Genomic DNA, 21051 nt, shown 5'->3' on the forward strand with positions numbered 1-21051 from the left:
CCTAATTGGTCCGCTCGGACTCAAACCTCGGACTCAAATCGTAGGCGCAGTCAGACGCTAAATCCTTCCAAAACAGTTCAATTTCCTCATTCGGACGTGTCTCTGGCTCGCATTCACTGTCCGAGATTAAAGCCAAAATTCGTAGTGATGCTATACACGAAATATAGTGAGATTTTTCAGCCTTGAGACTGGGAGGATTTACGTATTGGAATCCGAGATTGAAATAAGCTCAAGATCTTCAAGCTGATGTGAGGTGTATATAAGTGACGACGTCCGACGTATCAATGATATCTCTACTCATCCTTCGTTGACATCTCATTCTTTTCATAATGCCCTCTCTTTCAAAAATCGCAGCTGTAGCTGCTGCATCCTTCACCCTCATCGACGCAAAAGCCTGTCCACCCCTCGGCGCCGTCTTCCCAGCACCACAATCCCCCTCCCAAAGCACCCTCGTTAAGAAAGCAGGATCCCTTCTCAAAGCAGGTCTCGATGCTCAAATTGGCGCTCAATTCAACACTTCAGCCCTCTCCATTGGTGTCAAGTCCCTTCATGAGGATGAACCTTTATTTACGTATCAGTGGACACCGCCAAACCCCGGCGAGGGCACTGATAAAGTAGATGAAGATACTGTCTTTCGCATTGCTAGTGGTTCAAAGCTTTTCACGGCTTTGGCGGCGCATATTAGTGATAAGATTGATTTGGAGGCTTCGGTGTTGAAGTATTTGCCCGAGTTGAATAAGACGGCTGGGGATGATGATATCTTTTCGTTGAAGTGGGAGGATATCACCGTTGGATCACTCGCGAGTCATCTTTCAGGTGTTGGCGTTGATAGTAAGTCGCCTTCTCACCCTCAACTTCCACGTCTAACTGTGAAAAGTGGCCCAGGATCTTGCAATCTTCGGTTCCGACCCATGGCAGCCCTTCGGTCTTCCTGAGGTCCCGAAAAGCGAGAAACCTAACTGCTCTGGTCTTCCTAAGACTACTCCTTGTACTAGAAAGGATCTTCTTGAGCAGGTCAACCTTCGACCTCCGGTTTATGCCCCTTTTACCAACCCTATCTACTCCAACATTGGCCATGCTCTTCTTGGGCTTGTCATTGAAGCTGCTGAGGACATGCCTTTTGAGGATGTTATCAAGCGCGATATCCTTGATGTTGTTGGTATGAAGCATACCTATGTCGACAAAACTCCTCCCACGGATGATCTCTTCATTCCTGAAAAGGAGCCTACCTGGAATGCTACTCTCGCTGTCTTTGATTCGTAAGTCACATGTACTTCCCCTTCTGTTCTCACTGACTGTTTCTAGCGCTGGTGGCATGTTCTCTTCCGTATCTGACATGCTTCTCCTCGCCGATGGTATCCTCAGCAACAAGTTCCTCACCCCCGTTCAAACCCGCAAGTGGATGAAGCCCGAGACCAACACCGCTTCATGGGGCTACCAAGTCGGTGGTCCTTGGGAGATCCTTCGCGGCGACAACATCACCTCCGATGGCCGTCTTATCGACATCTACACCAAGAGCGGTGATCTCGGTCTCTACCACTCCCAAACCGTCCTTATTCCCGACTACGACATTGTCATCTCCATTATGTCCGGCGGTCTCGAAGCTACTGCAAACCCCTACGTCACCGGCACCATCCTCAGCGCTGTTCTCCAAAACCTCCTTCCCGCTATCGAAAAGGTCGGCCGTGATGATACAAAGGAGGCCTTTGCAGGCGATTACGAGGACAAGGAGACCAACTCAACCATTTCTTTCACAATGGACAGCGGTCCCGGTCTCAAGATCAAGAGCTGGCAGATCCGCGGCTTCGATGTCCTCAACAACATCGGAAACTACAACTTCAACGCCCTCGAGTCGAACGCCTCCACAAAGACTCCCTACGTCGACGCCCGCGTATATCCCAGCAACCTCAACAAGAAGAGTCAAACAGCATGGCGCGCCGTATTCGACCGTACAAACTCTACCGCCGACGCCGAATACGACAGCGCTTTGTTCTTCAAAGATGGAACATGCCAGACCTGGTTTCAGCAAGATCGTATGGTGTACGATTATCTACCGCTTGATCTGTTTGTTTTTGTTGAGGGTGAGGAGGGTGTTAGTGAGGCAGTGAGGAGTCCTGCTTTCAATGTTACTTTGACAAAGGTACGACAACCCGCGGAGAAGAAGGCAGCGGATGATAGGAATGCTGCTAGTGAGATGCACGTTGGAGGACTTGGTCTTACACTTGTGGCTGTAGCAACGTTTATGAGCTTATTCTAATAGTTTGCAGGTTCAGTCCGGTTCTAGATATTAACGAACGCGTTGGTGATTAATGTGGAATACATGAGACTTTAATATTATGTATAAATATCAGCCTTTAGCATTCACCAATGAGACTCAACCTTATAGATTGCAATGCGCTGCTTAATCCACTAGGTACTTGGCCTAGCCTTGAGTGAATCTCACGTGCAAGTGTCCTCTGGTGACCCAGTGGGGGAATGTTACATCAAAAGATGCTACCGGTGCTACGCAAGCATCATAGGTGCCTACTTAGTTTCATCGCCCTCTGACTCATACGGAGTGGCTTGAAACCATTAAAAAGCTGCGTCCCTCTGCCCAAACCCCGCGACATGGTCAAAGCGGATCTCAAAATGTTGGATCGACTCTGGTTTCCTGTTACGTGATTGGCTCTCCCGTATACCTGTCTTAACATGGCAGGTCTGTGAACTCGGCGCATGTCATTCACGAAACCAGGCAGCAAGCCTGTAGATAGTTGCCAAATAATTAAAAGGGTTCCCAGAGAATCAAATGACTGTCTTCTCAGAGTTTTTGATTCATTTGAACCGTTCATCTCACTGTATTCAGCAAAGCATCACCCAAGATGGAAGACCAACAAGACAGCATCATGAGCCAAGGCCTCTTCATCGGCCTCCTGGAGATGATATTTCCTGGCATGACATATCTCCCCTATTTCGCCGCCTTCGCCTTCCTAATCAAATACGCTCTCGAATCTTGGTCCGAATCCATCACCGCACGCTTCATCTCCACCGTCGAAATTCACGCCCAGGATGAAACGTACAACTATCTTATGAACTGGGTCTCCCGAAACAACATATCCCAGGATAACTATCGCCTCCAAGCTTCCGCTGCACTGAATAACTCCTCTTTCACCTGGTCAGATGAGCAGGATGACAAGCCTGATGTCGATGATGACGAGGAAGATGATCCTGTGGGCAGACAGATCAATGAGATGCGGTCCAAATCATCGACATCACTGAATAATGCTAAACCACTGTACTGGACGCCTGCTTTTGGTACTCATTTCTTTAGGTATGAGGGCCGCATGTTGGCGTTTACCAGATCGCTTGAGGGTACAAACTATACGTCTACACCGCGGCAGCCTGAGAAACTGGCTATATCCTGCCTTGGCCGGGACGCCACTGTTCTCAAACGGCTGCTGTATAACGCTCGTGTCGACTATTCTGAGAAGCAAAAAGGAAAGACTGGTATTTTCCGCGCGACCAAGCTCTACAGTGAAGATGAGATGTCTTGGACTCGATGCATGTCGAAAGCAACAAGACCTATGTCTACAATCGCCCTGGATGAACATCTCAAGCATAAACTCATCAAAGACCTCCGAAGATATCTAGATCGCCAGACTAAGCATTGGTATGCAACTAGAGGCATCCCGTATCGTCGTGGCTATCTCTTTTCTGGTCCTCCCGGTACCGGTAAAACGAGTCTGACCCTCGCGGCAGCTGGTCTTATGGGTCTGGATATATACATGGTCAACCTGAATTCCCCACGTATAAACGAGGATAGTCTTGCATCTCTCTTCCAAAAGCTGCCATATACCTGCATGGTCTTACTCGAGGACATTGACGCTACAGGATTAGCTCAGAGACGTGGTGCAGATACAGCGACTATGGGGTCGCGAGGACGAAAGAAGAAGAGTGCAGAACGTCTCTCACTTTCCGGTCTACTAAACATAATCGACGGTGCAGCTGCTCAAGAAGGACGCGTTCTCGTCATGACTTCAAATCACACCGAAAACATTGATCCTGCTCTCATTCGACCAGGCAGAATCGATTTTACCATCAACTTCCAGCTCGCTACATCAGAAGCAGCCGAAGCGCTCTTCACTCAAATGTTCGACGCCCCAGACGTGGACCATGAGTCGGAAAAGAAGGCAGTGAAGTCTCTGCAGGAGCAGGCGAGGGAGTTTAAGGCAAAGATTCCAAATCTTTCTCTTAGTCCCGCAGCTATTCAGGGGTTCTTACTCACGCATCAGGAAGACCCCGATGGTGCCCTTGCTGCTGTTGATGAGTGGGTACAAGATGCTCTGAAGCAGAAGAATATTGTAGTTGAAGAAGCCCCCGAGTCTGTAAAGGAAGTCACAGACTCTGAAGAGGATGAGGATAGTGATGGAGGCTCTGATACTTCATATCGCAAATGAGAAGTGGCTGTAACCATAAATGTTGCGTTGTTAGATAGGAAAGTGTAAACAAACCTTCCAGACAAATATTATCCACATCTCGTTTCTTGGTTTCTGCTTTAATGAGCTTGGAGCAGCATTATTAGATATCCCGTATCCTCAATGTCCTACAAACAACATAGGATCTGAGAACACGCTCCTTGCCCTTTGACAATCGTTCAGAGTTAAAGAAAGCAGATATGAAAATTTGAAATTCAAAAGATGTGCTAATTACATAGGCATAGAAATCCCCAGACGCTCCGTGAAAGGACTATTCCAAATTCCCGTCGAGTTCAACTCCCTATAAACAACCAACCACTTCTCCGACTCAGGATACATATTTTCCAAGTCCCCCTTCTTAACAGTATCCAAATCCAACCCCCAGTGAACCCTAACGCCCCTCCCATCCTCCCCACTACACAACTCCTCCCTCATAAACTTCAACAACTCCTCCCCCGTCTTAACCCCAAACAACATATCCATCTCAACCATCATCGTCGTCCTCCCCTGCTGCGGAGCCAAAAACGCAACAGACTCTTTAACAAACCTCAAAGCAAACGGCCCAGCAAGAAACCACTGTTTCTCACTAGCTGCTTTTTGGAATAGTGCGAGGATGCGATCGACGATGGAGACTATGTCTTGGTTGGCGTCGAAGGATAGCTCCATGGCGTAGGCTTTTACGTCGTCGACGGCGCCGATGTTGAGAACTTTGAAACTCTTGTCGATGTAGTGCTTTACGGGGAGGCTTTTCATGGCGGTGGTTATGATGCCCGGGCTGTGAAGCGGCCAGCGGTTGAGGATCCAGACGAGGATGTCTTCGACCCAGTGGTGTTGGGCGAGGAGGCCTGCGAGCCAGTTATCGAAGCCACGGCCGCCTTCGCGCTTTGTAGCCTTTGAGCATGTGCGGATGGTGGTAACGGCGATGTTGCGGCCAAGTGTTTCATAAGGGTTCAAGTCGATCTCGAAGTAGTGATTCTGCAAAGGAGCAGAAGCAAGGCCACCTGCAAGTTGGGTCTTATAGTCTTGCCAAGTCGTCAATGACCGGACTTCGCTAAGGAAGAACGTGGGTACCACTTCAATGATGTAAGAGTAGACAAGACCTAGACAGCCCATTGCGATAAGTGCAGCTTGGAACCAATCATCATCCTGCTTGAGCTCCTGAGCATCGCCCGGGATAAACTTGGCAGGATCCGTGACGCCATCCTTTGGCTCAATCTGATAAACCTTTCCGGTCTCAGAGACAAAGATAATAGCTCGAACGAGGCTGGCAAGATTTCCAGAGTCTTTACCACTGCCATGAGTGCCAGTTGTTATAGCTCCGACAAGAGTCTGTCCATCATACGCTCCCATCGTCGCAAGAGCTTTCCCCATCTTATCAAGCTGGGAGTTCAAATCCTTGATCGTGATACCACTCTCAACCAACACGTGGTCTGAAGCTTTAGAAGGTTCTTTCAAAGTCTCAGAGTTCAACTTTAAGAACTTATTCATGCCATGTGGATCAAGCAAAATCCCATCAGTAGGACAAATATCCGAGAACGAATGCCCCGAGCCAACAGCCCTGACATTAAGTTTCTGCTCCCGTCCATCTTTGACAGCTTGGACGAGGTCCGATAGACCCTTTGGATAGCGTAAGGACTTGGGTGTGCATAGTTGCTGGCCGATGCAATTGGCCCACGAGCCCTTGGGGGGAGGGCGAGGTCTGAAGAGTTCTTTGCCAGGCTTGGAAACCCCCTCAATGGAATCTTTGAGATTCTTTATCTCTTGGAATAAATCTCCGTTCAGGGAAGGGTCGATTGTGCGACGGTGCACTTCCTCAGCGAGAGCAGTGTTTGTTCGATCATGGTCGAACTTTTGAACGAGCTCTGCTGCGGACAGATTCTGGAGATCCATAATGTACTATGGTCAAAGGTATTATGCCATAAGGAGAAACTATATTCGCATGAGGGAAGAAGAGCCAATATTTGTCGCCTTATAGCAGTTTCATGGCTTTCTCTTGGGCTTTTCCCAAAGAATGTGAGGAGGTCGACTGAGACATATTGGCTGAATTTACATTTCCTTATTGGATGGATATACGGCGACTACGCAAGCCACAGCCGAACTAGCGACTCGGCACTTCTGAAAACGAAGGACTGCAGAATCTATAGCTGGCTAGACCATTATATGGATCAGCTGCATGTCCGAGAGTTTGAGGAGCTGAAAGTCAATGCAAAGTTATCACATTCGAAGCCCTCTGATCATAGGCCAACTCTAGGGCTAGCTTCTTGAAGAGATTCAGCTTCCAAAGTGGTGTTTTATTTGTTACTGTGTGGCTGCCGTTGGCCTGATTTGGAACGGCTGAATATTTCAGCTCGCCACATCAGAATCCAGTCTCAGGCTCACGCACCTCCAAGTTGCCTACTCTAAAAACCTAATAGAACAAGAGAAGCGACCTAAGTAAAGTCACATGGTCAAATTTCTGGATGCCCTCTTCTAAAGCTGGCCTAATAGCACCACGTGTATTTACAACCAGGACTGAGAAGATAATAATGGTTCCATCAGGTGAGAAGTAAGTCATATTGATTACCGAGATCATAGTCTCGTCATCTAAACAAAATCATATACAAGAAGTGTTAGCCCACCAGGCCCAGCCCAGCCTCATTACTGCTGTCCATTAAACCCCGTAAACCCATTAACACCATTCCCCAGCGTATCAAAACCGTGATATATCTGCCCCCAATTAACATACTCCGTCTGCGGTGTCATACCTCCCGTGGGAATAAGTTGATCGGGCATCATCTGCGGATACATAACCCCATTGTTCCAAGCCTGCACATCCGTCCCATCCATCCCCAACATCGGCTGCATCAACTCCTCAAACCCAGCTGCAGGAATTACCTCATTAACCGTCTCAGGAACCTGACTTCCCCGTAGAGCAGTCCTAACAGTCCGCACACTATCTCTATGACCGAGCATCACACTACCGCTCTCTTCAGACCCATCATCCATCACAACGCCGGAATCAGGACGGGGCATTATGCCGCGGGGTTTGCGAATGCTTTGTGTTACTTGAGAGCGGATTATGTCGTTCTTTTTGTTGCTGCGGTTCGTGTAGGGCATGCTTTGTGCGTTGGCGATGCATTGGTCTAGAGTCTCGATGAAGCATTGGTAGAATTTCGTAGAGAGGGTTTCGAGAGTTGCGGGGTTGGAGATTTTGTCGAGGAGGGAGTATTTGAGCTGGTCGAATGCTTCGCGGTACTTGGCTTCGACTTCGAAGTGCTCGATCACAGGTGTGTATTCTGCTGAAATCAGCCCAATTCTCTAAGATTACGAGTGACGACTACTTACCGTATGGTCGAACATCACTATCATCATCATCGGGAAACACAATGTTCCAGATCTCCTTCCACTGAACTTCAGGCGACGTACCACTCGCCCTCTTCCTACTCAAAAGCTTTGTGGCAGTCTGAGGATCAATGCCGCTTTCGGCATCAGCATCAGCAATGTCGCACATGTACTCCTTCGGCAAACGCTGATGATCACGTAGTTCTTTTCGCGTGGGAAAATCACGACTACAGCGATCGCAGACGAAAGCAGATGGATCGTCGCGCTTATGCTGCTTAACAATGTGTTGCCTTCAGAATGTCAGCAGGGCTCTTGTAGAGGCGGAGAATTCGACCAACCTCAGCTCAGCGAATTTGGGAAAATAAGTCATTGCGCAGCTATGATGATCCCTCACATTGAACCGATGAGGATTCCGCTTTCGGAATGGACAACTCAATCGAAGATTCTCATCTTCCTTGGGATTCGGTCGTGAGCGCTTGGTCGGCAGATATCCTGACCCTTCACCATCGCTGAACTCATCGCCATCGTCTTCACGTCTCCCTTGCTTCTTCCTCTTTCCGCCCCGACGATCGCCGTTAGCGTCTTGGGAGGGTGTAGAGGAAGAGCTCGATGTGGACATTGTGTGCGATAATTGGCCATCTGAAGCAGATTGCCAAATATGCTGACCTATGTCTTGCGTGAAGTTGGATACGAGGCTTTGGACCTTGTCTTGAGGAATTGAGACGTCGTTGAGGTCGACGCCATAGATGACCTGAAGTGCGTAATTGAGCACTGAGTTTGCATCCTCTTGCGACACATCTTCAGAGTCATCTTCATCATCATTAGAAACATCATCCGTGTGATGCGATTCTGTCGTTGGCGTAAGAACCCTCTCCTCTTTAACAAACGACTCTGTACTGGGGCTGTAACCGTAAGCGACACGATCGCACGGAAGCATCGGGAGACTCACCTCTCAGGTTTAACCTCTTGAACAACAGGTCTCCTATGCGCCTCGTTCAAATTCCTAATCTTGATATCAAACTCAGGATATCCCGTAATAATCGCATCATCATCCTCATTAACAAACGTCGAGCAAGTTCCACTCGACGGATTATGCCGATGACAGATGCGACTCGCAGGCCGTGACCCATCCAGCGTCGCAGCAGCAAACTGCTCCTGGATCGAGCTCGCATACGTGGTACTAATCGGACTCGCCAGCGTAGAAAGCGAATGCGTCGTCGCAGAATCAGGCACATTCGCTGAAGAAATACTACTCATCGACGACTCCGTCGGTGATCTGAGACGAAAAGCCCCAGGGGTGAAGTGTAAACTCTCAGGTACTTTTTTGCCATTTCGTTGGTTTAAAGAGGGGAATTTGGAGAGTGGTGCATCTCTCATTCGCAGAGGAAGATGGTGAAGACCAGCTTCGCCAATGTGGTTATTATCTCCCATTGTCGCGATGCGTTTTAAAAAGAAATGGAGAAATTCTGGAGGCGTTGTTAGTTTAGGTGTGCATAAAGGCTGACGCCATTGAGGATGGCATGTTTCGGGTGTGTTAATTACAGGGTGAGATTAAATAAAGGGTTAATTAATGCGAACTTGTAATACAGATGAAACAAGGTCAAAGGAGCGTTGAGAGGGAAAAAAGACGATTGAAGGAGTGAATTAACCCGGCAGGTTTGACAGTAATTATGATCAATGATCTCTGAAACCGAAGAAAGAGAGGGCGTAAGCAGTGTTATATTAATGGAAACAGAATTAAATAAGGGAGAGAGGCAAGTCGGACATCCGTTTCATCTCATCTCACTCCCTCCCTCTCGCACAGGTTGCCTCGCCTGAAGCCTGCATCCAAAAGTCCTAGACTGTTGATCTAATTGGCAAGGCCGTTTTATTCTGGTCCACTACGCTGGTATGAATGGGGTAAGACTGGAGATGATCCTTGACAGAGACAAGCTCTGATTCGCTCATGATGGCCGTTGTTGCATGGGCTGTGTTGCTTGTTTTCCAGGCACCAGAAAATGGAACTGATGAACTGATCAGCCCTACGGTTCCAGTGGTTCCCTGTGGTTCGCTCTCGGGCCAGCGCTTGTAACGGTCTTGGGGGCTGGCTGATGCCATCGTGTTCAATTCACATCCCCAGGCTAACGTGCTGTCGCTTATCGACATTGAATGCAGACGATGTGGCATCATCGCTTAAATCTGCGAGCAACAGTAGCGACGCACAGCATAATGCAAGCAATTTACTGGATTGAATAGGCTTTTAAATGTGACGCCCGTTTAGGGAATGAGCTGGCTTCTCCCAGTGAGACCCATACATCATGTGAGCAGCTTCAAACCGCGACTCACTCTCCCAGCTTGAGGATCTCAGCAGCCCTCAACACAGCCTTGGCACTCCTCTCAACCCAATCCTCAGCCTGCGTCAAATTCCCCTGATCCAAACTATCCTGCACCGCCGGAAAAACATCCGCACCATATCCACTATCTAGCCCCGGCGCACTAACAACATTATAAAACGAGAACCTACCCGGCAGCAATCCCTCACTCGCAAAGCCTCTGCTAAACGCCTTGTACCTCGCGTTGACAGCACTAAGCAGAACCGTATCGTTCAAGGCTAACGCTTGCTTGGCTAACGTAGATATGCGCTTTCCTGCTTCTTCAAAGGAAGATACTGCTGAGGAGAGGGGCGTGAGATCGAGATCGTAGGAGGGGAAGCGATCGGTGAGCTTTTCTTCGAGATCTTCAAAGATGTCGCGGAGGGCGCTGCCGGCGTGGGTGAGATCGAAGGGGATGAGGGGATCATCGGCGATGTGGTAGGTTAGGAGAGTGACGAATTGGCCCATTGCTGTGTGGAGATGGAAGCCTGGGTCTGCGTATTCAGTCATCCAGCGGTGGGTGTCGTAGAGACTGAGTTATGTCAGTTGGCGTCATGGTAAGCCCAATGGAATACTTACGTATGGTATGCGTAAACGGTATCTTTGGGGCCAGGACCTCCAGCAATATCAAGCTATCGAAAGTCAGTCATGCCCTCAATCATATCTCATGTCACACTTACAGAAGTGATACCGTTGTGGTAGAAAGCAGCATAGTCACTACCACTGCCCATAGCAGGCAAAACACCCTCAGTAGCATTGAACCAAGCATCATACAACGTCGGTCCAGCGCCATAACCCTCAGGGAAGATGATCTTTTTCATCGTCTCAATAGCAATGGTCTGAATCTCACCTGATCCAACAATCTCTGCTCGTGGACCAGAAACAGCAGTGTCGAGGTTGATATATGCAACTGTCTTTTCGATAAGTTCCGGAAGATGGTCCTCGACCCATTCTGTGCTGCCCATGAGACCGAACTCTTCAGCGTCCCACGAAGCTAGAATGCTGCACTCGTTAGTTTTCATTATGGGTCGGGGTTGGTGAACTCACATCGTTCGACGAGGCTTCCATCCGTTCTCGACGAGCTTCCCAAAAGCCTTGGCCATCTCAATAAGCAACGCACCACCCGACACAGCATCCGCCGCACCACCAGCCGTCCACCCATCCCTATGGTTACCAATAATGACATACTCATCTTCATTCGTGCCATTAATCGAAGCAATAACATCCCACGCAGGCTCAAGTCTCGTATCCATAATATTCACAAGATTCAGCGTAGCTCCCGGTGCAGGACCACTATGATACGTTACGTTTGAAAAAGCACCCTGGTAGTTTGTTCTGTTCACTGTTTCGGCGGAGAGGCCGTGGTTGTCGAGGGCGTGCAGGAGTTGAAGGCCGTCACGGGGAGAGATGGGGATGGAGGGGATGGAGGGTCCGTAGGGGGTTATGTCGGCGCGGGGAGAGTCTTTGAGAGAGGCGTAGCCGATTGTTGAGGGGTCGCCGAAGGAGAGGGAGCCCCAGCGGGTGCTGCCTCGTTGGATGGAGGAGGGATGGCGAGCAGGGCCGTCTAGAGCTGTTAGTATATGCTGATGTCTGGGGATGCTTCATGCTGACCTGGATAAGGAAGATAGCCGTTGGCTTCTGTAATCTCGCCGTCCTCGAGAGGGTCTGTGTAGAGAATAGTACCAATCATGCCATGAGCCTATTATGGATCAGTATCTGACTCTTCATCATCTGTTGGTGGAAACTTACCTCGGCGTTCTTGATCTTGACTCCACGGTTCGCACCGCCATACTGAGCCAGGGCAATTTTTCCCTTCAGCTCAACACCAAGATCCTTAAGCTTCTGATAGTCTTCCCTCGAACCACGTCTATCATCCCATTAGCAATGCCAATACCACTCCAGAAATGTTCTTACCCAACGTAAACGTATTCAGCATTGACCTTCCCACTGCCAGAGAGCGCATGATATGCAACCTGCTCATTAGGATTCCTCGTCTGCTCATCAACATCCAACTTATCCTCCAACCTCTGTACATCATGTACACTCCCATCAGGCCTCTTCAAGCTAAGCGTACTCTCAATTGGCTCCGTATACGTGATCCAATACTCGTCAATCCACGATTCCCAACCTGCGTCGATCCACTTCTTCTGCGTCCACTCTGCCTGAGATCTGTTATGGCCTGCAAGACGATAACCAGAGGTGTAGTAGAGGGACCAGTCTGAGATAGAATTGTTGTCGAAGGAATTGACAAGGAGAGTTTCGACATCGGTGAGGACGGGAGGATATTCTACAACATCGCGTTTGAGATGACGACTTTGAGAGGTGCGTGCTGATCGACGGGCTCGAAGAGCGTAGAGTTCGTCTTTGTCGGGGAGACAGGCGTATACACACGCCGCAGCAACAAGACAGGTAGCCAAATTCCTCGCCATGATTCCTGAGATTATTTCAACGATCGTAACGAGCCACTTCAGAGCACACAACAGAGAACTACATCATATTTATACTACCCCTCCAAAGCATCCTTGGCACATCTCGTGCGGGGGATTCACTTACACCCAGTAACGATAAGCTAGCGCTTACACCGCATCTCTGAAAGAGGAATGTCGAGTTCACGAGAGCACGAATTTCCATTAGGTGCACGATAAGATGTTGCGTCATACGACGAGGATTTGCTTGGCTCTGGTTGACCTTCCGTGTTGGGGCTCGATCACCGCGTAGCGTCGTATCATGATGATGCGGGGTTGAGGAACTTTTTTAAATAGCCCGAGGATTCCGTGAGTTTATTGTGTTTAAGCTTGTTTTTTGAGGTGTTTATCGTGCGAGTTAGACCCGATTTATGTTTGCTAGTTATCTGGTTGTGTATTAGGCTATTCATCGTTATGAGGGCGAGACCTTGTCTCGATCCACTGCTCCATAGGATAGGCATACAGTGTCTATATCTCAGTGGCTAATCGAGATTGATGAAGTCATGATGCAATTGAAGTTTGAAAGTCATTCAATGAAAGTGCTATCGCTATTTGTTCCTCTAATCAACGCCAGGCCATTGCCATAAAATATTGCACCAGTCTCATCCTTTGCTTTTGATCCTCCTGGTTATCCAAATTTCCCAAGCCTTTCCCGCATAGTCTTTCCAACTATCTCATGACTTAGTTCCTAGGCTCAACAATCATGGGCCCAACACCAGAGGACTTCTCCTTACTCTCCCTCTCCTCCAAAGAACTAACATCCTCCTCATCATCCGCCTTCTTGATCTTCCTAAACAGCCTCATGAACCTCGCCCAGCCCCTCGCCATCCAGTTATAAACCGCCACAAAAGGCGGCGCAAAGAAGTAAACAACCTTTGCAAACCACTCATCAGGGAAGATCCTGACCAGCACACCCCACGGCAGACTAAACGCAGCGATGAGAATAGAAATAGCCCACTGCACACCATTTAGACCATCAGTGTCAATGTCAAAGACACGGCCTCCAATGAAGACGATTCCGATCTGGAGGCCGATCATGATGGCGTTGATGAGGATGAAGAACAAGTTGCGGTGGATGCCGACGAAGACGTTGAATTTGTTGTCGAGACGACGGCAGTTGAGCTCGTTGAAGATCTGCATCCAGACGAACATGTTGAAGATTATGGTATCGAGCTGGAGCTTCTCCGCGGCGATGGAGGTGTTGTAGCCGAGGATGGAGCCGCCAGCGAAGTAGAGAACCAGGACGACGACGACTTGGAAGATGGATTGGCCGATGATCATCTTCCACATCTGGTATCGTTAGTGGTTGACGTGGAGGGGAGGTGAGAGTTGACTTACGTTCATGGTGATGAGAGGTGCGGACTTGGGTTGAGGAGGTCGGTCGAGGATGGAGTCAGTGGGAGGATCGGTGGCCAAAGCGAGAGCAGCCATGGTGTCCATGATAAGGTTGATCTACAGAGGTCAGTACCACCAAAGACATCTCAAGATGGATTAACTTACCCAGAGAAGCTGAACGGCCTTGAGAATAGGCTCCATCTTATCGTCATACATGGACGTAACGAAAGAGAGCAAGACAGCGGTGATGTTGACGGTGATTTGGAACTTGACAAATCAGTACGCATCAAACCTCAAATACATAAAACATACCTGTAAGAACTTCTGCACGGCATCGTTGACAGCACGTCCCCACTTCAGCGCAGTAATGATCGAAGCAAAGTTATCATCCATAAGGATAATCTCAGAAGCCTCCTTCGCAACCTCCGTACCCGAAATACCCATCGAGAATCCGATATCCGCTGCCTTGAGAGCAGGCGCATCATTAGTACCATCACCAGTAACAGCGACTGTTTCGCCCAAGACCTTGAGGCGCGTGACAAGAATACGCTTGTCGTCGGGGGAAGAACGAGCTAGGACTTGAAGACGAGGGATAATCTTGTCAAGCTCTTCCTCAGAGAGTTTTCGGAAATCTGGACCCTCCATGACGATTCCGTCGGTGAAGATACCGCATTCTGTGGCGATAGCCCGAGCTGTGACGAGGTTATCACCCGTGACCATGCGTGTAACAACACCAGCGCGTCTGGCATTCTGCACAGCTTGCGGGACACCTTCTCGAACAGGATCTTGAATACCGACAATACCAAGAAGCGTCAAGTCACCCAGGTTCTCAAGATCAGGCATCTCCTCGAAATCCTTGTATACCAACCCAATAGTACGAAGCGATTTCCTCGCAAAAGCCATGATCGCATCATCAGCAGCCTTGCGATCCAACGGTTCAACAGCACCAGTAGTGGGGTTAGCTTCAGTAGAGCAGAAGCTAACCATGATCTCTGAAGCACCCTTGATGAGTACCCTATATCCAGCCTGAACCTTGATCACAGCGAGCATGTACTTCTTGACAGAGTTGAAGGGTTCGATGAGGACGATTTGTTCGTTCGCTCGTGCTTCGGAGAGGGATTGCATGCCGAGATGGTCTTTGGCAAGTTGGAGCAGTGCGGTTTCGGTCTTGGAGCCGATGAAGGCTGCGTCGCCTTCGTTTGTGCCTTCGAAGGCGGTGGAGTTGATGGCGACGGATTGGGTGATGAGTTTGCGGGTTTCGGGGGAGAGGTTGGATGCCCAGGTGGGGATATCGGAGGTGAAGCTGGAGGAACCGAAACGGCCGGCGGTGACTGTCATTTTATTCGTAGTCTAAGATGTTAGCAGACGTGTTGTGCTGGGAGAATGTGACGTACCAAAGTTCCTGTCTTGTCGGAGCAGATGCAAGTGGCGTTACCCATAGTTTCACAGGCTCTAAGGACTCGAACGAGGTTGTTCTCCTTCAAGAGACGTGTCGTCGCGAAGGCAAGCGCAAGAGTGACAGCAAGGGGTAAACCCTCAGGTACAGCGACAGCAATGATGGCAATAGCCACGACAAGAAGATCAACAAAGGTCGAGGCCTTCTCCTCAGCTGGTCGGTCATCACCAGGAAGAGAAGCACAGAAGCGGAAGAGGAGAATGAAGAACATGAGAAGTGAAGCGCCACCACCAAGCTTAGCGATAGCAACGGCAAGACCTTCGAGCTTCTTCTGGAGAGGTGTGGACTCAATGTCTGTGCGGACCGACATCATGATCTTGCCGAAACTGCTGTTCACACCGACGGAGGTAACAACAAAGGTCCCCATGCCCTCGAGGACACGAGATCCGGAGATAATGAACGGATCAGGCTCCTTGGTGCGCATAGGGTCGTCGACAAAGCATTTCGCACCAGGCGTCTTCTTCAGCGCGTCAGACTCGCCAGTGACAGTGGACTCGTCGCACTTGACGTTATGGCCATCGATGAAGATACCATCAGCGGGGATCAAATCACCCGGCTCAAGGTTCAAGACATCGCCAACGACGACATCAGCGACATTAACAAGCATCGACTTTCCTGATCTGATAACCTTGACCTCTCGGTCATCCTTCTTAGTGTTGAGCTTCACAAACGCCTTCTCCTTCTGCCAATCGTTATGCGAAGCAACAACCACAACGATGAGAACAGCGCCGAGAATCGCAACTCCTTCAACCCAATCAACAGGCGTAGGATCACCCGGTTGATGCGAAACACCAAAAGTCTCATACAAACCAAGCGCAAGAGAAATAGTACCCGCGACAGTCAACATGATGAGGACCGCTTCTTGGAACGTAATCCATGCCAATCTCCAGATTGACTTTGGTTTCTTGGGTGGAAGTTGATTGCGACCAAAGACTTTGATGCGAGGACAGTTCTGGGTATTAAGCTCATCAACGCTAAGACCGGCTTTCAGATCGACGTTGAGACTGCGAGCCAAGCCCGGCAGCCCGCCGAGACCTTTGAGGACATCGAGGGATTTAGGGTCGAGTAATTGGTTCAGAACCTCAGGGCTGTGGTTGAAAGGGTTGTTGGGATCGTGGGGAAAGCGCTTCTCGTTGCCAGCATCGAGATATTGGGGAATTTCAGCGGTGTTGATGCTAGGAACAACAGTGGTGTCTCCGGCTGAAGAGATGGTACCTGCTTCACTGATGGATCGCTGACGAGGATCCAGCAGGGCTTTTGGGTCAAGATGGCCAGACATGGTAGCTTAGTCCTAGGCCCTTGGCGAAAGAAGTATAATAGAGGAATGAGTGAGCTCCAAACCAGTGAGCTGCGATGGGTGAGTCATGGCGGTTGAGTACGTGGGGTTTTTCACTTTATATCTAATGTCTATCACTCAGCTAACATCATTTTCCACGTCCACGTTTAAAAGCTTAGTTTGAGAGCTACAGGGGAGCTGTTGTCGGTACCAACAAAGGAGGTGTACAGTCCCACCAATGGATTAACTCTAAAAGATCTGATAAACGAAACAATGGCTTATATCATCGGACATCGGAAGTCCGGGATCTCAATGGAGCTAAGATCTGCGCCGGTGAGCAGGGGAGCTCTTTTCAACAGCCAATGAAATACGGTAGTGGTTGAGGATATATAGTTATGTAATCGGAGACGGAAATGAAGATGGGAGCTCTGGCCATAGCTTGATCTTGTTTCTGCTGCATCTGCACAGCCTCCCTCGATGATACCGCCCAATCAAGCTTATTTAGTGACGGGTATGTGTTGTAATTATCAGATCCCCCCCGCAATATCAGAATCTCGCTTGTTGTTTAGCATTACGTTAAGGAATTCAAGTGCTGATCCGATCGTACCCAGGTCCAAGGTTTACGTTAGGTTACAGCACTTTATGCTACCCTGTAGCTTGGGAGGCCTGTTTTGACAGATCGAGATTTGGGATCAAGATGAAACGTCGACTCGTTTGGACACTCCAAGCTTATTCTGTCCTTTTCAACTACTTTTGCATTCTCAATTGAAAGAGACGCGGAGGAAAGGTTCCCCTCTCAGGCCTCAGCGGTAAATGCGCGAGACAATCATTAATGATTTGATCTTGATCCCTGTCTCGCTAACACTCTAATTCAGCAGATCCACGTGCCAACTATACCGCTCACACTAGGTCTAGCACCAACACATTACATTTTCTGCCCCACGGAAACCCGCCTCTCCGTCAACCTCTCCCACGTCTCACTTCCGTCTCTCCGATTACATTCCAAGGTTCTGTGTCCCCCTCGCAATGCCTCCCCGACGAGCCTGCGACACATGCTATAAGCGAAAGGTAATAAAAACATGTTTTGTTTCCCTCCCTTCCTCCAGTGTGACATCATTTGGCATCAGCAATTATAATAACCCTTGCTATAGATTCAATGCCTGATCAAAACTCAAGGTGATCCATGTGACTGGTGCGACAGCCAGGGGCTCACATGCACCTTTGATAGAGTGATCCAGAAGGACCCAAACAAAAGGTAAGCTCATTAAGCTTGATTGCCAAGGCTGAACCGTTCCATTGGGTGCTTCAGACTGACCTTTTCAGAACTACTTCCGATGTCGTCCAGGAACTGTCACGCCGCGTGGAAACACTCGAGGAGGCGCTTCAAACAGCGTTGACGAATAGCACAAACATGTCCGTTGGAGGCCCCTCACCATGGTCTGAACCAACAAGTCTTCGCTTCGCTTCTTCTCCAATCACTCGTCAGCCGGTGATAAGTCCGATTGGAGTATCGCCTACAACACGCTCCAAACCAGTTTACAAATTATGTCGCTGCCACATCGGCACAAATTGGTATTTCAAAGGAATTGGCATTCTCTCAAATCGCGGCTGGCAGTGGATTTCAGACGGTGCAGGGGAGCGTGTATTTCTTGAAAACTTTGACATTTTCGGTAATCCTGCGCCGCCACTTGGCTCTGTTTCATTTTCTGAAACACCGAGGGTTCTGCCGCCGAGGGCCATCTGCGCGCATGTCGTTGAGTTATTTTTCAAGTCCAAAACAGCTGTTATCTTTCCGTTTTTGGAGAGAGGCCTCTTTGAGGGGACGCTGGGTAGGGCGTTTGATGAGGGTGTTGTTGATTTGGGGAGGAGGGCGCCTGCTGAGGCTTGTCTTTGGGCTATGATTGCTCTTATTGTTAGGACGATTGATGCTCAACAGTTGGGGTTTTCTTTTGAGCCGGGGGATTGTGTTAATGAGGCTTCACGGCTGTTGGGTGTTGTGAGTGGCATTACTAGCTTGGACAGCTTGCAGGGAACTCTGCTTCTGGTGAGTTGACTCAACCTTTCTAAGGATCGAGATCGAAGCTTACAAAATTCAGTGGGCAAGTCGAAAGACCAGAGGACAATGTCGCGAAGCAGCTGTTAGCTTCGCAAGCGCATGTCGCATGGTATGCGATCTCGGCGGCCATTTCCCTCTATCACGACCAGCAATCTTTCCCCAGCACATTCCAACATTCGACGACCAAACAAGACTTCACCTCCGGAGATTATTCTGGATCTGCTATTGTTATGACAAGGATATGTCTCTACGAACAGACAAGCCGCCACTACTCACTTCGGATCACTGTGATATAAGTGATGCTGAAGATCAGACGCTATGGTACAGTCATCCACGAGATACAAACCTTGCGAGAATCAAGGAAAACGCAAGCAACATTCTATGTTCTCCACGGGCGTTCAAGTACACGGAAGGCGAACTTCTTGCGCACGTTCGGCAGCTTGATGATGAGCTTGAGGAATGGCGCTTATCAGTTGATCCGCGATATCGACCACGTTTATCGATCCTATCAGACCTATCGTTCTCACTACCTGCTGCTATGAATCTGCAAGATCGGACTTATCTCATAAACCTGCAGCTCGATTACCTGTTTACCATTATCAACATCCATACACTGGTTCGAAAATGCGGCGACTTGGAGGAGAATCTCCCAGATGATCTCCACAGCGTAGTCCACTCCAGCGCTGATCTCTCCATCGAAGCAAGCCGTTCCATTTTTCGAATATTGGACACGATAGTGGACCTCTGGAAAGAAGATTCATTGTGGATAGTCTCGCACTATGCACCTATGGCTGCGATGCCACTCTTCATGAACATTCTCATCCACCCGCTTGGTTCTTCGGCAGATAATGATTTGCATATCTTATCGTCGATAAGCAAAATCACGCGCAAGGTCCCGTCTGACAGACTTCCGATGGAAGAGATTGAGCATATTCAGGAAATCAGTGAATTTGTCATGGAGCTTGTGCGATTAAGTCATAGTGCGGCTTGGAAGGTCAAACGGGGCGAGAGAGAGCATGATCTCGATATCATTCATACATAGAAACATAAATAAAGAATACACGATTGAAATGGCTACTCAATTCTGAACTGGTAATTGGGATGCTCGTCTCACGAGCTAGGGGACGTCTTTCACTTTACTACTAATACGAACATAAGTGAATAGGGTTTGGTTTGTAAGTCATATAAATTCATACGGTGCTAGCCGTGATTACCCTCTCAACCAGTTCCTGCCAAGACACCAATCTCGCATAGGTGGATTTAACTGATGATCGACCGGATGCTTCCCGCTTGGCGATAATGAATGGGTCTAGGAATGTGTCAGATTCAGAGCAATACTCATCCAGAGAACAGACCACTTACTCGACAAGGATTTACTCCTCACCCATAAGGTGCGACAAGTCCCGAGGACACTTTCGTCCACTGCAAATCCACTCCCCAGCAACCTTCTTACAAGAACACTGCCTCTTCTCTAGTCCACTCTCCTCAGCGGGCAAACTTCTCGGGCACTTGGGACCACCGCACAACCACTCGTCGCCAACCTTGTGGCACGAACACTGTCTCTTCGCAAGCTTGTTCTCCTCGGGAAGGTCGCGGGGACACTTGGGGCCGCCGCAGAGCCACTCGTCGCCGATCTTGTGGCATGAGCACTGGCGAGGGACGAGGTCGCGCTTCACTTTGTCGTAGCACTTGGTGCCGGTGCAGATCCAGTCGTCGCCGACTTTCTTGCAGACACATGAGCGGGCTTGGATGTCGCTTGGGGAGGAGGGCGCGGCGACGGTGAGAGTTGCGAAGAGGGCGACTGCGAGAGGGAGGAACTTCATTTTGGCGGTTGGTGAGTTATTCGAAGATTTTCTTTATTCGTTTGGTTTATTTGTTTGAGTCTGACTGCTGAGAGGAACTGATATCTAATGACGGGAGTGTTGCTCCTTTATACTTCAATCTTCACGATCAACAACACGATATTCCAACCTCCACAGTCACCGCGATAGCCCGATCAAAAGATCCTAGAAAGATGTACCCAAAATAAGCTCTTCAAACATTTTCGGAAGTCGGTCCAGTGATAAGTCTGGCACTTTTGCTCTTCGTGCTCCTTTTGCCTAGCGTCTAGACCCAAAATGGAAGGTGAAGCAACGTCAACCCGCTTCTGCATTCGCTGTTACCACAGCATTCGCTCTGCAGTTGTTGTTACCATGGTATTGGAGATGCTCAGCGTCGTATTTGATAAGTATCGACTGATCGAGACTAAGTTGGGGGCCGAATGTGAGGTTATTCACGATGGTTTTCAGTGGCGGGTTGATTCTAGGCTGATGGGATTTATGTTGCCAAGGAATCCTTCGG

General features: G+C 49.1%; 8 protein-coding genes across 10 annotated transcripts; 3 read left to right on the forward strand and 5 right to left on the reverse strand.

Annotated features, from left to right (window-relative positions):
* Positions 1-329: 329 nt before the first annotated feature.
* FOXG_02821 (uncharacterized protein) lies at positions 330-2325 on the forward strand (the record flags this gene model as incomplete). The annotated part of the gene is made up of 4 exons (XM_018380286.1): positions 330-831; positions 878-1259; positions 1306-2140; positions 2268-2325. The coding sequence occupies 4 exons, from the start codon at positions 330-332 to the stop codon at positions 2289-2291; spliced, it is 1743 nt and encodes a 580-aa protein (XP_018236521.1). The 3' UTR covers positions 2292-2325.
* Positions 2326-2624: 299 nt separating this feature from the next.
* On the forward strand, positions 2625-4565 carry FOXG_02822 (uncharacterized protein). The gene has a single exon (XM_018380287.1). It carries the CDS (start codon positions 2859-2861, stop codon positions 4431-4433), a length of 1575 nt encoding a protein of 524 aa, XP_018236522.1. The 5' UTR covers positions 2625-2858; the 3' UTR covers positions 4434-4565.
* Positions 4566-4620: 55 nt separating this feature from the next.
* On the reverse strand, positions 4621-6382 carry FOXG_02823 (uncharacterized protein). The gene has a single exon (XM_018380288.1). It carries the CDS (start codon positions 6339-6341, stop codon positions 4683-4685), a length of 1659 nt encoding a protein of 552 aa, XP_018236523.1. The 5' UTR covers positions 6342-6382; the 3' UTR covers positions 4621-4682.
* Positions 6383-6897: 515 nt separating this feature from the next.
* FOXG_02824 (uncharacterized protein) lies at positions 6898-9535 on the reverse strand. 2 transcript variants are annotated; one of them, XM_018380290.1, is made up of 5 exons: positions 9315-9535; positions 8722-9238; positions 8111-8674; positions 7776-8062; positions 6898-7726 (listed from the first exon to the last, which is right to left on the reverse strand). In XM_018380290.1, the coding sequence occupies exons 2-5, from the start codon at positions 9201-9203 to the stop codon at positions 7089-7091; spliced, it is 1971 nt and encodes a 656-aa protein (XP_018236525.1). In that variant the 5' UTR covers positions 9204-9238; positions 9315-9535; the 3' UTR covers positions 6898-7088. The 2 variants fall into 2 exon arrangements, with proteins under 2 accessions (XP_018236525.1, XP_018236524.1); XM_018380289.1 differs by having other exon boundaries at positions 8722-9535.
* Positions 9536-9632: 97 nt separating this feature from the next.
* Positions 9633-12617, reverse strand: FOXG_02825 (uncharacterized protein). Its single transcript, XM_018380291.1, has 7 exons — positions 12038-12617; positions 11873-11990; positions 11735-11822; positions 11171-11687; positions 10804-11125; positions 10703-10755; positions 9633-10655 (listed from the first exon to the last, which is right to left on the reverse strand). Exons 1-7 carry the CDS (start codon positions 12550-12552, stop codon positions 10094-10096), a joined length of 2175 nt encoding a protein of 724 aa, XP_018236526.1. The 5' UTR covers positions 12553-12617; the 3' UTR covers positions 9633-10093.
* Positions 12618-13088: 471 nt separating this feature from the next.
* Positions 13089-16771, reverse strand: FOXG_18413 (calcium-translocating P-type ATPase, PMCA-type). The gene is made up of 5 exons (XM_018398488.1): positions 15318-16771; positions 14236-15273; positions 14089-14190; positions 13927-14040; positions 13089-13878 (listed from the first exon to the last, which is right to left on the reverse strand). The coding sequence occupies exons 1-5, from the start codon at positions 16656-16658 to the stop codon at positions 13270-13272; spliced, it is 3204 nt and encodes a 1067-aa protein (XP_018236527.1). The 5' UTR covers positions 16659-16771; the 3' UTR covers positions 13089-13269.
* Positions 16772-17347: 576 nt separating this feature from the next.
* On the forward strand, positions 17348-19837 carry FOXG_02828 (uncharacterized protein). 2 transcript variants are annotated; one of them, XM_018380292.1, is made up of 5 exons: positions 17348-17464; positions 17531-17723; positions 17807-17910; positions 17979-18699; positions 18752-19837. In XM_018380292.1, exons 2-5 carry the CDS (start codon positions 17682-17684, stop codon positions 19751-19753), a joined length of 1869 nt encoding a protein of 622 aa, XP_018236528.1. In that variant the 5' UTR covers positions 17348-17464; positions 17531-17681; the 3' UTR covers positions 19754-19837. The 2 variants fall into 2 exon arrangements, with proteins under 2 accessions (XP_018236528.1, XP_018236529.1); XM_018380293.1 differs by lacking the exons at positions 17348-17464; positions 17531-17723 and having other exon boundaries at positions 17726-17910.
* Positions 19709-20736, reverse strand: FOXG_02829 (uncharacterized protein). Its single transcript, XM_018380294.1, has 2 exons — positions 20074-20736; positions 19709-20020 (listed from the first exon to the last, which is right to left on the reverse strand). The coding sequence occupies exon 1, from the start codon at positions 20532-20534 to the stop codon at positions 20085-20087; it is 450 nt and encodes a 149-aa protein (XP_018236530.1). The 5' UTR covers positions 20535-20736; the 3' UTR covers positions 19709-20020; positions 20074-20084.
* Positions 20737-21051: the final 315 nt, after the last annotated feature.

The sequence above is a fragment of the Fusarium oxysporum genome, chromosome 8, assembly GCF_000149955.1.
Source record: "Fusarium oxysporum f. sp. lycopersici 4287 chromosome 8, whole genome shotgun sequence".
Taxonomy (NCBI): Eukaryota; Fungi; Ascomycota; class Sordariomycetes; order Hypocreales; family Nectriaceae; genus Fusarium; species Fusarium oxysporum.

What these genes read in the sequence shown, in the direction of transcription:
- FOXG_18413 (XM_018398488.1), bottom strand. Translation starts at nt 16,658, where the DNA reads ATGTCTGGCCATCTTGACCCAAAAGCCCTGCTGGATCCTCGTCAGCGA. An exon ending in CCGACAAGACAGGAACTTTG is followed by an intron (nt 15,274 to 15,317) that starts GTACGTCACATT and finishes CTAACATCTTAG; the next exon opens with ACTACGAATAAAATGACAGT. An exon ending in CCGTGCAGAAGTTCTTACAG is followed by an intron (nt 14,191 to 14,235) that starts GTATGTTTTATG and finishes TGATTTGTCAAG; the next exon opens with TTCCAAATCACCGTCAACAT.
- FOXG_02828 (XM_018380292.1), top strand. Translation starts at nt 17,682, where the DNA reads ATGCCTCCCCGACGAGCCTGCGACACATGCTATAAGCGAAAG. An exon ending in CAGAAGGACCCAAACAAAAG is followed by an intron (nt 17,911 to 17,978) that starts GTAAGCTCATTA and finishes TGACCTTTTCAG; the next exon opens with AACTACTTCCGATGTCGTCC. An exon ending in TGCAGGGAACTCTGCTTCTG is followed by an intron (nt 18,700 to 18,751) that starts GTGAGTTGACTC and finishes TACAAAATTCAG; the next exon opens with TGGGCAAGTCGAAAGACCAG.
- FOXG_02823 (XM_018380288.1), bottom strand. Translation starts at nt 6,341, where the DNA reads ATGGATCTCCAGAATCTGTCCGCAGCAGAGCTCGTTCAAAAGTTCGAC.
- FOXG_02825 (XM_018380291.1), bottom strand. Translation starts at nt 12,552, where the DNA reads ATGGCGAGGAATTTGGCTACCTGTCTTGTTGCTGCGGCGTGTGTATAC. An exon ending in TGGAAGCCTCGTCGAACGAT is followed by an intron (nt 11,126 to 11,170) that starts GTGAGTTCACCA and finishes TAACGAGTGCAG; the next exon opens with CATTCTAGCTTCGTGGGACG. An exon ending in ACCACAACGGTATCACTTCT is followed by an intron (nt 10,756 to 10,803) that starts GTAAGTGTGACA and finishes GACTTTCGATAG; the next exon opens with CTTGATATTGCTGGAGGTCC.
- FOXG_02824 (XM_018380290.1), bottom strand. Translation starts at nt 9,203, where the DNA reads ATGGGAGATAATAACCACATTGGCGAAGCTGGTCTTCACCATCTTCCT. An exon ending in CAAGAGGTTAAACCTGAGAG is followed by an intron (nt 8,675 to 8,721) that starts GTGAGTCTCCCG and finishes TTACGGTTACAG; the next exon opens with CCCCAGTACAGAGTCGTTTG. An exon ending in TAGTGATGTTCGACCATACG is followed by an intron (nt 7,727 to 7,775) that starts GTAAGTAGTCGT and finishes TGATTTCAGCAG; the next exon opens with AATACACACCTGTGATCGAG.
- FOXG_02829 (XM_018380294.1), bottom strand. Translation starts at nt 20,534, where the DNA reads ATGAAGTTCCTCCCTCTCGCAGTCGCCCTCTTCGCAACTCTCACCGTC.
- FOXG_02822 (XM_018380287.1), top strand. Translation starts at nt 2,859, where the DNA reads ATGGAAGACCAACAAGACAGCATCATGAGCCAAGGCCTCTTCATCGGC.